At 39.6% G+C, this 12,258-nt stretch overlaps 1 protein-coding gene across 1 annotated transcript in view; it reads left to right on the forward strand.

The window, feature by feature from the left end:
* Positions 1-9,399: 9,399 nt before the first annotated feature.
* Positions 9,400-12,258, forward strand: part of TEC (tec protein tyrosine kinase) — a 93,130-nt gene continuing 90,271 nt past the window's right edge. The window contains 2 exon segments of the mRNA XM_036852423.1: positions 9,400-9,420; positions 10,248-10,433. Of these exon segments, the coding sequence (XP_036708318.1) occupies positions 10,296-10,433 (138 nt within the window). The 5' untranslated portion in view covers positions 9,400-9,420; positions 10,248-10,295.

Raw genomic sequence — 12,258 nt, forward strand, 5'->3', positions numbered from 1 at the left:
AAATACCCTAAATCCGGGGAGAGTAGCTTGTCTTTAAGTTGAAGTTGGCCCACGCATCACTTCTGCACACATCCGCTTGGCTTGACCTTAGATGGCCACATCTCACTGCCAAGAAGGCTGGGAAGTATCATCTCTAGCCCATACGTCCAGGAAGAAGGGAAGAATGGATGAGGGTAGGGGGTTACAAGTAGGCAAGGGAGCAAAAAGCAGTTTGCTTCAGTGTACTTTAGTAATTTAAGTGTAAGTCATTCTTGACACTTGTGTTATTTTATTTTATTTTTACTAGCTAACTAACTGCAAGATCCTCATTTGCCAGTGGCATTGAGTGTGATGGGAGCAATTCTCCAACATTATTCTCATTATTGACTTTTTGAAAACCCTCATCTTTTGAGTATTTGAAGTTGTTGACTGTTGCATTCCCTTATTCAGTGAGATAAGCAAAACCTAGTACTAGATGTGGAAGGAATATTTGATTGGGACCTATGTGGTTAATTGATCAGTGAGTAATTTTTATGACAACTCTTGCTTCTCTCTAGAATCACTTAACTATGAATCACCTATAGAGTAAATATATTTGTTGATGCTTTGAGGTATTGTAAGCATATAGGGTGGGGGTCCCCGGAGGAAGAGAACCCAGCCATTTTAGGCCTAAGCCATTTTGTGATCTAAGCCCAGCCACAATGCTTGCCCTTGCAGAAGAATAGGTCTCAGTACTAGTTAATGATTTTAAGGGAGCAAAAGAAGGTAAAAACAAACAGCTGTTACCAGGCCAGGGAGATAACTTAACCATAATACATCAGTTTACTATTTCAACAGTAAGGATTAGCCTGAAGCACGTACTTGAGCTGTTTTGCAGAACGCACACCCTCTTGAGGGCTCAACCACCAGATCAACTGGAACCTAAGGAATGATGATTTCGACCTTTGCTGACCCTTCTGACTTCAGTCAACTAGTGCCTGGACTCTGTCAGCCTTTCCCCAATATATGCTGAAATCTCTTTGTTTCAGCCCCAATCTTGCTGTTTGGGGAGACACCGCTTTGGGAAATATCCCTGTTGTCCTCTTTACTTGCTGCCAGAAATAAATCCTTCCTTCTGCTCTTTGGTTTGGTTCTGTCTTTTGGCTCGATACCCACCAAGAGGCAAGTCCAGTTTTTGGGTAACAGTATTACACATGGTTTCTTTTCTCCATCCATTGTTCTTTTTCTCTCTTTCTTTTCTCTTCCTCTTTATCAGCCAGGAGGCCCTCAACCACAGTCATAGCCAAGGACCACAGTGGGGACCTTCATTGTGAAACCCAAACTTGTCTTAAAGAGCACATGTTAAATCAATGCATGTACCTGTATTATATGGACAATAAGAAACAGCTCTCCTTAGTGCAGCACTGCTCAGTCTATTTCCAGGTTCACTTGCCCCCCAGTACAACACTGTAATCACCCACCATTTGGCAGTGGGCTGGATGGGGGACTACATTACCAGGAAAGATAAGTCAGCTGGCCTCTGTAACTTTTGCCTTTTGACCTTTTGAGTCTTCTCTTATCTAGACCTAGGTTCAATAGATCACCAGACAAGGCTACTCGAAACTTTGCAGCCTGCTACAATATCAGTTGGTTGAAAGAAGACACAGTCAAGACTTTAATACAGGTTATCCCTGGGTGCCTTTGTTTCATAGGCAAGGAAGACCTGAGGGCTAAAGTGTTACTTTCTTCTAGAGCTACAAAGCTGCCTGATCCTGGAATAGCTCCAATTCATGATAAGTAGAGAGCCTAGAATGTACCCTTTATTCTGATTGAAGTCAGCCTAGCATTTTTTTCTTCTTTGCTTGTGTTTCTGCTACTCAATTCCCCTTTTACAAAATAAAATTGGGGCTTAAGCTGAGAGTATACATTGCAGAAGAGAGCATGGTAAGATTTGTTCCTATATAGTAGCTACCCATTTTAAGTACTTTTGAATTGAAATATAATCTACAGATACTGTTGGCAGGCACACATTTGATTTCTCGGGTAAATGTCAGTCTGATGTTTATTCATGCTAGATTTCTTAAAATTGCAAACAGGCACTAACTTTGTCGTAAACCTATGACAAGATGTGTAATAGGCAATGTGTTCTGATGTATAAATTCCAAAATTGAGGGCTTTAACTAAACTCTACTAATCTTAGGGCATTAACAAGTATTAGATTGAATTAGATAGTATTGCTGATTTTGTAGGTAAAATATTGCCGAACATTGGCAATTTCATATGGCTTAACCTAGTAAGGTGAGAATTTCAACAACCTTAAATCACTCTTTGCTCCTTCCTGTAAGGAGTTCATCCTTTTTCTACCCTGATAACTAGGCTGTTTGTTTCTTATTTACTATACCGCTTACCATCCTATCATTTGGTAACTCACAGTCACCTCTGTTCCCTTGATTAAAAATGTTATGAAAGGGTGTATAGAGTAGGCTGGGTAGCCTTAGTAGCCATTAAAAAAAAAAAAAAAATATATATATATATATATATAAAATATATATATTTTCAGGCAGAATTTTTTATGATGAAAAAGAGTTTTTAGATCTTTTGGCTAAAATTGCTAGACCATGAAACTGAGATCCATTAGTCTGGTACTCTGATTTGCAACACTGGGCAGAGAATGTAACCTCTTGGTGGTTTGGGTTTCTCATTGGTGAAACAGTGTTCATTACCTGAACAGTGTCCGTTACCTACTTCAGAATATTGATGTTCAAGATAAGCAACAAGAATTTGCTGTGTAGCACAGGGAACTATATTCAATCTCTTGTAATAACCTACAGTAGAAAATAATCTGAAAAAATATACCTGAATTACTTTGCTGTGTACCTGAAACTAACACAATATTGTAAATCAACTGTACTTCAATAAAAAAAAGGAATGTTGGTGTTCAAAGACTGTGTTAAGTTTTTCAAACTTTTAACAATTAGCAGTCAGAGTAAAGAAAAGAGTGTTCTTTTTTTAAAAAAATATGTTTATTTATTTATTTATTTTTGGCTGTGTTGGGTCTTCGTTTCTGTGCGAGGGCTTTCTCTAGTTGTGGCAAGCGGGGGCCACTCTTCATCGCAGTGCGCGGGCCTCTCACTGTCACGGCCTCTCTTGTTGTGGAGCACAGGCTCCAGACGCGTAGGCTCAGTAGTTGTGGCTCACGGGCCTAGTTGCTCCGCGGCATGTGGGATCTTCCCAGACCAGGGCTCGAACCTGTGTCCCCTGCATTGGCAGGCAGATTCTCAACCACTGCGCCACCAGGGAAGCCCTTTTTTTTAAAAAATAAATTTAATTATTTATCTATTTTTAGCTGCATTGGGTCTTCATTGCTGCGTTTGGGCCTTCTCTAGTTGCGGTGAGCGGGCTTCTCATTGTGGTGGCTTCTCTTTGTTGTGGAGCACAGGCTCTAGGTGCACGGTCTTCGGTAGTTGTGGCACTCTAGAGCGCAGGCTCAGTAGTTGTGGTGCGCGGGCTTAGTTGCTTCACAGCATGTGGGATCTTCCCGGACCAGGGCTCGAACCCATGTCCCCTGCATTGGCAGGCGGATTCTTAACCACTGCGCCACCAGGAAAGTCCCAAGAAAAGAGTGTTCTTGTGTTCACCTTCAAGGAGACACAGAGGAAAGGGGCTTAACTTGCAGCTCCGAGTTTTATTTTAAAAAGATATTTGTAACCCAGAGTTGGTTCCTTTGTGATTCTTATTTCTGAATGGGTCAGTTCTTTTCGGTGTGGAAAATGACTGGGAGAGTGAGCTGGAGGACTCTGAAATTTTGTTTCATCTTCGTTTTCTACTTTAGAGCATCAAACCTATTATTTCTCCAGTTTTAAAAAAAAATTAATTAATTATGTATGTATGTATTTTTATTGAAGTATTGTTGATTTACAATGTTTTTATAAATCTGCTGTCTCCAGATTTTTAAAAAAATTAGACTGTCTCCAGTTTTTTAAAAGAGACTGTCTCCAGAGAGACTGTCTCCAGTTTTTTAAAAAAATTAATTATGTGTGTATGTATGTATTTTTATTGAAGTATTGTTGATTTACAATGTTGTGTTAGTTTCAGATGTACAGCAAAATGATTCAGTTATACATGCTTATATATATGTATTTTTTCATATTCTTTTCCCTTATAGGTTATTACAAAATATTGAGTCTAGTTCCCTGTGCTGTACAGTACGTCCTTGTTAGTTATCTATTTTATTTATAGTAGTGTGTATATGTTAATCCCAAACTCCTAATTTATCCCCACCACCTTTCCCCTTTGGTAACCATAAGTTTGTTTTCTGTGTCTATGGGTCTATTTCTGTTTGAATATAAATTCATTTGCTCTCTTCAGTTTTTGGTATTGAGAGGTTGGTGTCTCTCTTAATGATGCCTTGGAAGTCATAGAGTATCTGTTGAAATCTGGAGATTAAGTCGAATTGCTTTTAGCAATCTGCCTAAATAGGAGGCTGAAAATGGCACATCATTATGCTGTTTCCTTCAGTTCCCCCTTCCCTTCCACTGGAGAGACTGTATGTGTAGTGGGTAATAGTGCAGGCTCTGTGGTTAGAATGTGCCTGTATATTAAAATCTGGCTCTTATTCTTACCCTGTGTCTAGGTAGTAGTACCTACTTTAGAAGTTTTGTTGAATTAAATGCTTTGCTACATCTAAAGTGCTTATTGCTAGAACAGTGCCAACACATAGCAAAATAGTAAAAGCTTGGTAATGATAATTTTTATTATTTTTCTGTATAAATAGTAACTCTATAGGGATACTTCCTGATTCTCCTATGGTTGCTTATCCCTCTGGTTTTCATTGATCTTATCAAAAGGTCATTGGATTGATCTTTCAGGACAATGATGTCTACTATAAGGGAAATCTACTCAGCCTCCTCCCCTATTTTGGTCTACTTTTCACAGTATTTGGCAAATATGTGTTTCATAGTTTGTAGCTTGGGGTTCATGGCCATCTTTTTGTTCACTGGACTGTGGAGTTATCTTCCTCTCTGATTTTAATGTTTTATTGCTTGCATAGAGTTTTAGGGAAGGAGAACAGAGAACATACACCTTTCCACTGCCATCTTCCAATAATTTTCTGATTGCCAGAGGCAACCACTTTTATTTTAAAAAAAAATGTTAGTATTGTCAATCTCTAAGTAACATATTTCTTGCTTTTTCAGTTTTAGGTATGATGTACTGACTTCCTACTAGTACTATGGAGGATATAGTTCTCTTTCACAACATACTTCTGGATCCACACACAAGCACATTGCCTGTACTCACTTATCCTAGTAGTAAGATTATTATTTATTATTTACCTTATTATGATGTTCCAGATGTTATTTATAGCTGAACTCTGTAGCATACTGTGATTATTTTTCCTTTACTGCACAATTTTTTGTTTTCCCTGCAATTGATTTATTATTTTTAGGTTTGCTAAGTTTTAACTAATTTATTATAAATCTTCTCCCAACACCTTCAGGTTCATCTCCTGGAAAAATTCCTTCCAAGAACCTTCTACCTTGGTCAATTTGGCCTGGTTGCTCTAGGTCTGTTGCTCAATGTCATCTTAGGATTTCCCCTCACCATCATCTGGGAATCTCCTTACCTCTTTTTTTTTTTTTTTTTTTTAAAATATATTTATTTATTTATTTATTTTGGCTGTGTTGGGTCTTCGTTTCTGTACGAGGGCTTTCTCCAGTTGCGGTGAGCGGGGGCCACTCTTCATCGCGGTGCGCGGGCCTCTCACTGTCGCGGCCTCTCCCATTGCAGAGCACAGGCTCCAGACGCGCAGGCTCAGTAGTTGTGGCTCACGGGCCTAGCCGCTCCGTGGCATGTGGGATCTTCCCGGACCGGGACACGAACCCGTGTCCCTTGCATTGGCAGGTGGACTCCCAACCACTGCGCCACCAGGGAAGCCCACCTCTTTTGTTTTGAAACCCTTGTTTCCTGGATTCCATGTTTTTTGTGGTTTACTTCTTTATTTAGATAGAGTGTGTCCTCAAGTAGCTATTTGAAAAGGGTGGATAGGAGATAAAAATTTTAAAGCCTCGCATATTTGAAAAATGTCTTTATTCTCTTGTCGTTGCATTGATGGTTTGGCTGAGTATAAAGTTTTAGGTTAGAAATCAATTTCCTTTGAAATTTTTCTCCGTTATCTTCTAGCTTCTAATAGTGCCCTTGATAATTGCCGTTATGAATTTTGATCCTTTCTATAAAACCTATTTTTAAGCTTGCTGAATCTTCTTATCCCCATGATTTTGAAATTTTATGAGAATTGCCTTGATTTGGTTCTATATCAATCTGGAAATAACCTTCAGTTTGGGGAAATTTTCCTAAATTTCTTCTTTGATTAGTTTCTCATTGTTTTCTCCTTCTGGAATTCCTATTTTTCAGATGCTAAATTTTCTGGATGGGTCCAGAAAATTTTATTTTCTCTCCAAGTTTTAATATTATTGACTTTTTTATTTTTTGGGAGATTTCCTCAACTTCATATTCTAACTCTTCTGTTGAGCTTTTCATTTCTATCTTATTTTTTTCTATTTTTTGGCTCTCTGTTCTTTATTTTGACTGTATCCTGACCTTATTTCATGCCTGCAGTATCTTGTCTTAACTCTGATTTTATTGTTTTTGTTTGTTTGTTTGTTTTGTTTGTTTTTTTAAGCATTGTCTTTTCTCTGAACAGTCTTTGTTTCCTCCAAGTTGCTCTTTTTGTTTGTTGTTTCCCATGTTTGAATTCATATTAGAGTCATTCCTTAGTTGTCTGGTGATCCTTGACTTTCTCTCATACATGAGTGAGGCTCTAAAAAGTCAACTGGAAGCTTTGTGGGTGAAACTTCCTGACTACAGGCTTTCCTGAGCCATTTCTGTTGGGGAGCTCTCCTGTGTCTGCATCTTGAGGTCTTTTCTCACAGTACAGACCTTATCCGACATTGTGGAGTCAGGTGGGAGAAGAGAGCTGAGTGCTCTGAGAGCTGCAGAGCCCCCTTTGCAATATGGTACTCCTAGCCTCAACTGTTTATAGCTTCTCCCAGTATAGAGACCCTCTGTTTTATAGACTTTAGAAAATAACCTCCAGTTTTCTTCCAGGTTTGGGGAGGTTTAGTCACCTAGCTATATGGCATGGGAGAGGGGATTTGGGGAGTCTCTTAAACAGACCCATAAACAATTCTTTTGCTTTAAGTCCTTTACCACCACTTTTAGAGATACCAGGTTCTGCTGATTCCTGAGCTACTTGGAGGTTTTGCAGCATAAATTGGTTATTTCCAGGCTTCTTCCCAGCTGAACCGACCACATGTTTGTTTTCAATAAACATGTTTTCACAAAACAATATTTTGTGTCCAGAATTTTGTTGTTATCTGCTGTCCTATTTCCTATTTCCTTGAGAGTTAATTCCTTAGTGATGACAACAATATCAGCAGCAACAAAGAACTGATTTAATGGGATTTCAGGAGGGAGCCTAGGCTGATGTGTACGTTCAACCCTCCATCTTTAACTGGAAATCTGCAAGATAATTTTCCTTCATTTATATGAACTTTAATAGTGTTCTTTGGTGAGGATTTCCCATTGACCGACGGATTATTAAAACAACAATGAACTTTTAACTGTATGGTATGGAATGCTGGAGAGGGCTTCTCAATTGGAACCAGGAGACTTCTTTTCTAGTCTTGGTTTGTGTGGCCTTGAGCACGTCACTAAATTTTCTAAATCTCAACTTCTTAATTTGTAAGATGAGTGAGATAGATTAGGTGATGGCTGAGATTCATATGATTCTGTATATGACTATTCACCTCTCATACAAATCAGGTAAAATTTTTTTTTCAACACATTCAACATGAAATAGTTCTCCCCTGTCTCTGTGTTGAGGCCTTTTGCTTCTAGCACTGCAGATGAGCCATGCCCAACTTATCCTCCTGGGCTTTCCAAAAGTCTGCCTTCCATTTGGTAACTATGGTATTGCCCACTGGTATGGACATTTGCGTATGGCCTGTTATCCAGGGCATATCTTGCTTTTTCCTTACACTCCGTTTTTGTAAGTTGTCATCTTTACTCTGCATTGAAGATACGTTGCACAGAGATGAAAAGATGATTTCCAAATAAGTGTATTTATACATCAACAGTTTCTCAGGAACAAAAAGATAGAGTACCAAAATTTTAGTTTAAAATAAGGAGGACCAACTTAGAATCAAAGGAACAAGAACTTTTTTCTCTGACTTCTCAGCTTAGGATAATGGGTCAATTGGGTCTGTTATCCAGCTGCTAATCTGTTATCCATAAACACCAAGAGTGGTATAAAGAGTTAGTGTAAGAGCCCAATTTCTCTTCATTTAAGATAGTGGCTCTCAAATCTACCTGCACATTAAGTCATGATGTGCTGGACCCCACCCCAGACCAATTCAAAATATCTGGGTACGGATTCTGGACATCTGCATTTGGAAAAAACCTTTCTATGTGATTCTAATGTGCACTTAAGGTTGAGAACTATTCCTCTAGGAGCATAAAATCTAGGTGAGAGTTAGAATATGTACATCTATTGCTCTAGAACAGGGAAGGCAATGATGAGCTCTATGATGGGTGATACAGAGATCATGGGTACAGGAATTGGATGGTTTTTAATTAATTGGAATCATCAGGAAAGGCTTCATTAGGGAGGTGAGTTTTGAGCTAGTAGAGCTTTCATAGGTGGAGAGAGGGAATTTTCTAGGCCAAGGGGAGTGAATGCTGACTATTTCGACTGGGGTGTGGAGTGTTTGGGGAGCAGTAGAAGTAAAGATTGGATGTTAGGTTGCAGCCAGATTGTGGACAATGTCCAGTGTTTTGGCTAAGGAGTTTTGACTTTATCCTGCAGGTGATGGGGAGGACTTTGGGGAAGCATTGAGGATTTCTGATGAATGAAATGGCGTGACGAAAGTGGTATCTTTGAAGGTTGATCCAATGGGAATAAGGGGCATGTAGTTGGAATAAAATGTGGCAGGAGCCGGGGGTGAATGGAAGACCAGTTGGAAAGCTACTGTCATGGCCCAGATTGTAATTCTTTGAGGTAGGAAAAGAGCATTGGAATTAAAAAATAACAATAATAAACATTTGTGTAGTGTTTTCTTAATAAGTTCTCTCCCACATCTCAGTAACCTTGTGGTATTTACCTCCATATTTTATGAATGAAGGAAACTGATGATATTCAGAGGTTAAGCTGTGGTAAAGTAACTTTCCAGAAAATGGAGGGCCTGATTGGATGACGAGAGTTCAGTAATAGGGAGTTGCAAGGGTGTTTCCGAGGTGTCGGGTTGGGCGTGAAGATGGTAGACTTCCTCACTGGCAGTATCAAGTTCCCGGCTGTGCTCTTCACCTGACTCCTGTTGCCTCTATGGTTTGATACACAATGACTTCTTGTCAGGGTGTGGTGGAGGGCAGGGAAGAAAGGGCTGTTGTCCATTCAACTTGTCTCAGGTAAGAATGTTCAGGCCTTTTCTGAGTGTCTTTGGTTTTCAGAGAGTTAAATTTTGTTGGATTTTAGAAGGCTTATTAGTCTAGGCATGGATAGTCTAGACGTGGGGCTCCAAATATAGGGCTGAGGACCTTATACAGGTGAGCTCTGCCCTGAGGGGCAGCTGTGTAGGGTAGGTTAGCTGAGTAGGATTAGCTGTAACTGGGTGGGTTTCCTTTCTCTTGTGGTTGAGACAGGAGCCATAGGGAAGAGAAATGTGGAGCATGGTAGTGTAGGTATCAGAGAACATCCTCGTGGCTCTGGTGATGAGGATGCTTGATCAAGATTACATCCTTATTAGAGCTGGAGATTGAATGCTATCCACCACTGTGATAATGCATTTTGTTCACAGTCTACCATGCCTGTGTGCTTGTCTGTTTTGTGTACCAAGATCCTGAGGCAATTTAAATATCAGCCTAAACCAGCCATGCAGGTGATGAAATGTACTTTTCCTGCTGAGATATTTGTTTCCCTGCAATCAAATAGCAGAAGAGTGTGCCAGCAAGCTAAGGGATGGCAGGGAGGGACAAAGGAGTGAATCATCATCATGGCAAACCTTGATTAGATTTTCTTATGAAATCCAGGGACATGGAGGAACAGGATGGGGCTGGGGAAGAAGAGGAGGTTGAGCTTTCATGCCCTGGGCATTTTTAGTCCAGGTGCATGGAGTAACATTCCTCGGCTCTAGCTGTGGTCAGAGTAAAATCTGTTTTGGTAAATTTGGAATGACAGCATTCTTGGATAATTCACATGTTGCATTTTATTTCAACTATTTATTTTCTTACTTTAGAACCCTGGGATCTTCAATGGCAGGAGAAACAGTGATCAGAAGACCGAGATGAATTTTAACACTATTCTGGAAGAGATTCTTATTAAAAGGTCACAGCAGAAAAAGAAGACATCGCCCTTAAATTACAAAGAGAGACTTTTTGTGCTAACAAAGTCCATGTTAACCTACTATGAGGGTCGGGCAGAGGTAGGAGACAATCAAAGTTTACTTTGTTGCTTTCCATGTTGATACTATTTTATAATACTGACATTCGGCATACCCTCCAAATCTTATGGAGTAAGCTTTAGGTTAATGAAGTTAAGGTAATGATTTGTTATCATTTGGATTTGAATGATAAAGTTAAGGATATGGATAGACATTTTTCACACGTCTGATAATTATGGGTTTAGTATACATGGGTATACATTTTATATCGGCCTACTGAATTAATGTGTTAGAGAAAACAAATTCCTACATCAGTTTTAGATCCTTGTGGAATTCATTAAGTATGTTGTGTACATGGCTCTTTTCCATAAACTATCATATTATGTATAAAAGTCTTCTTTAGCACGTATAAACTATGTCCATCACTTTATATGAATATTTCTTCATTATTAAGTGAAAGTTACTTAAAACTGCTTAGTGATTTGGTGAAGTTGACTGACAACAGAACTGTTCAACTTTTTTTGTGTTAAGCAGCTAGTGCAAAGTTCCTTTGATGGGTGCAGAGGGCAGTGGCTCACTAAGAACCTGGTCAAGGAGCGGGTGGCAGAGGGGGGCCATGTTATCAGCCAGCTCCTGCCTCTATGTTTCTACCACTAGATGAGGTGCATGCATATATAGTGGCCTCTGACCTATCTATCTATCTATCTATCTATCTATCTATTTATTTATTTATTTATGGCTGTGTTGGGTCTTCGTTTCTGAGCGAGGGCTTTCTCCAGTTGCGGCAAGCGGGGGCCACTCTTCATCGCGGTGCGCGGGCCTCTCACTATCGCGGCCTCTCTTGTTGCGGAGCACAGGCTCCAGACGCGCAGGCTCGGTAGTTGTGGCTCACGGGCCTAGTTGCTCCGCGGCATGTGGGATCTTCCCAGACCAGGGCTCGAACCCGTGTCCCCTGCATTAGCAGGCAGATTCTCAACCACTGTGCCACCAGGGAAGCCCTGACCCATCTTTTTTCTCCTGCCACCTTGGGAGTGCCTCATCTAGTACTGCAGGCCCAGCCACGTTCCTCCCTTTTAGAAATTTTCTTGGGTTCTAGGGAATGGCTGGGAGACTGTGTTGCCCTTTCTGACCACATGCCATTGTCTAGTTGGTTACAGTAGATTGTTGGTGATCTTGATGTTTGATTTTATTTTATTTAATTCTGCTATTTTCCTAGAACACCTTCCTCAGAAATAGATTTACTCATTTTTATTTTGTTTTTGTTGTGTTTTACTTCCACGAATTTCTCCCACAGATTTCTCTGTATTTTGGTTCCCCCAATACAGACAGAATGGCATTGCTTCTCGCTGGTGGTCCTCAACTCTGTTAATTTCTGCTGTGGCTTGTCATTGTGACCTTGTCATTGTGGAATTCTGCAGGCTCACTTAATTTAGGACTATAGTCCTTTATCCACCTTCCTAAATCCCCAAAACGCTGAAGACCCAAACTTCAAAAACTCTTTCAGTTGCAAAACCTGACCTTAGATGAAGCTATTTTTAGTCCTTATCTTAGTGTGATTTTGTGTGTGTGTGTGTGTGTGCAGAATTAGTAATGTGTTTAATTATGTGGGGCTGTCCAGTTCTTGCTGGGAGTGTATATGGTATATGTGCTATATTACATTTATTAAATCTGAAAAATTCAGGATTCCAAAAGGGTTTCAGATAAGACTAGAAATATGAATTATTTTAAAATCTAAAATAAATTTTAAGGGGAAACATTAATAATTTTTTGCTGTATAATAATGATTTGTCATAATTTGAATAATATCATAAGAAAAGAATAGGAATGTAACAGTAAACGTTGGAAAGTGTGGTCCTTTACTAACCAA

This window comes from Balaenoptera musculus, chromosome 5 (assembly GCF_009873245.2).
Source record: "Balaenoptera musculus isolate JJ_BM4_2016_0621 chromosome 5, mBalMus1.pri.v3, whole genome shotgun sequence".
NCBI classification, from domain to species: Eukaryota; Metazoa; Chordata; class Mammalia; order Artiodactyla; family Balaenopteridae; genus Balaenoptera; species Balaenoptera musculus.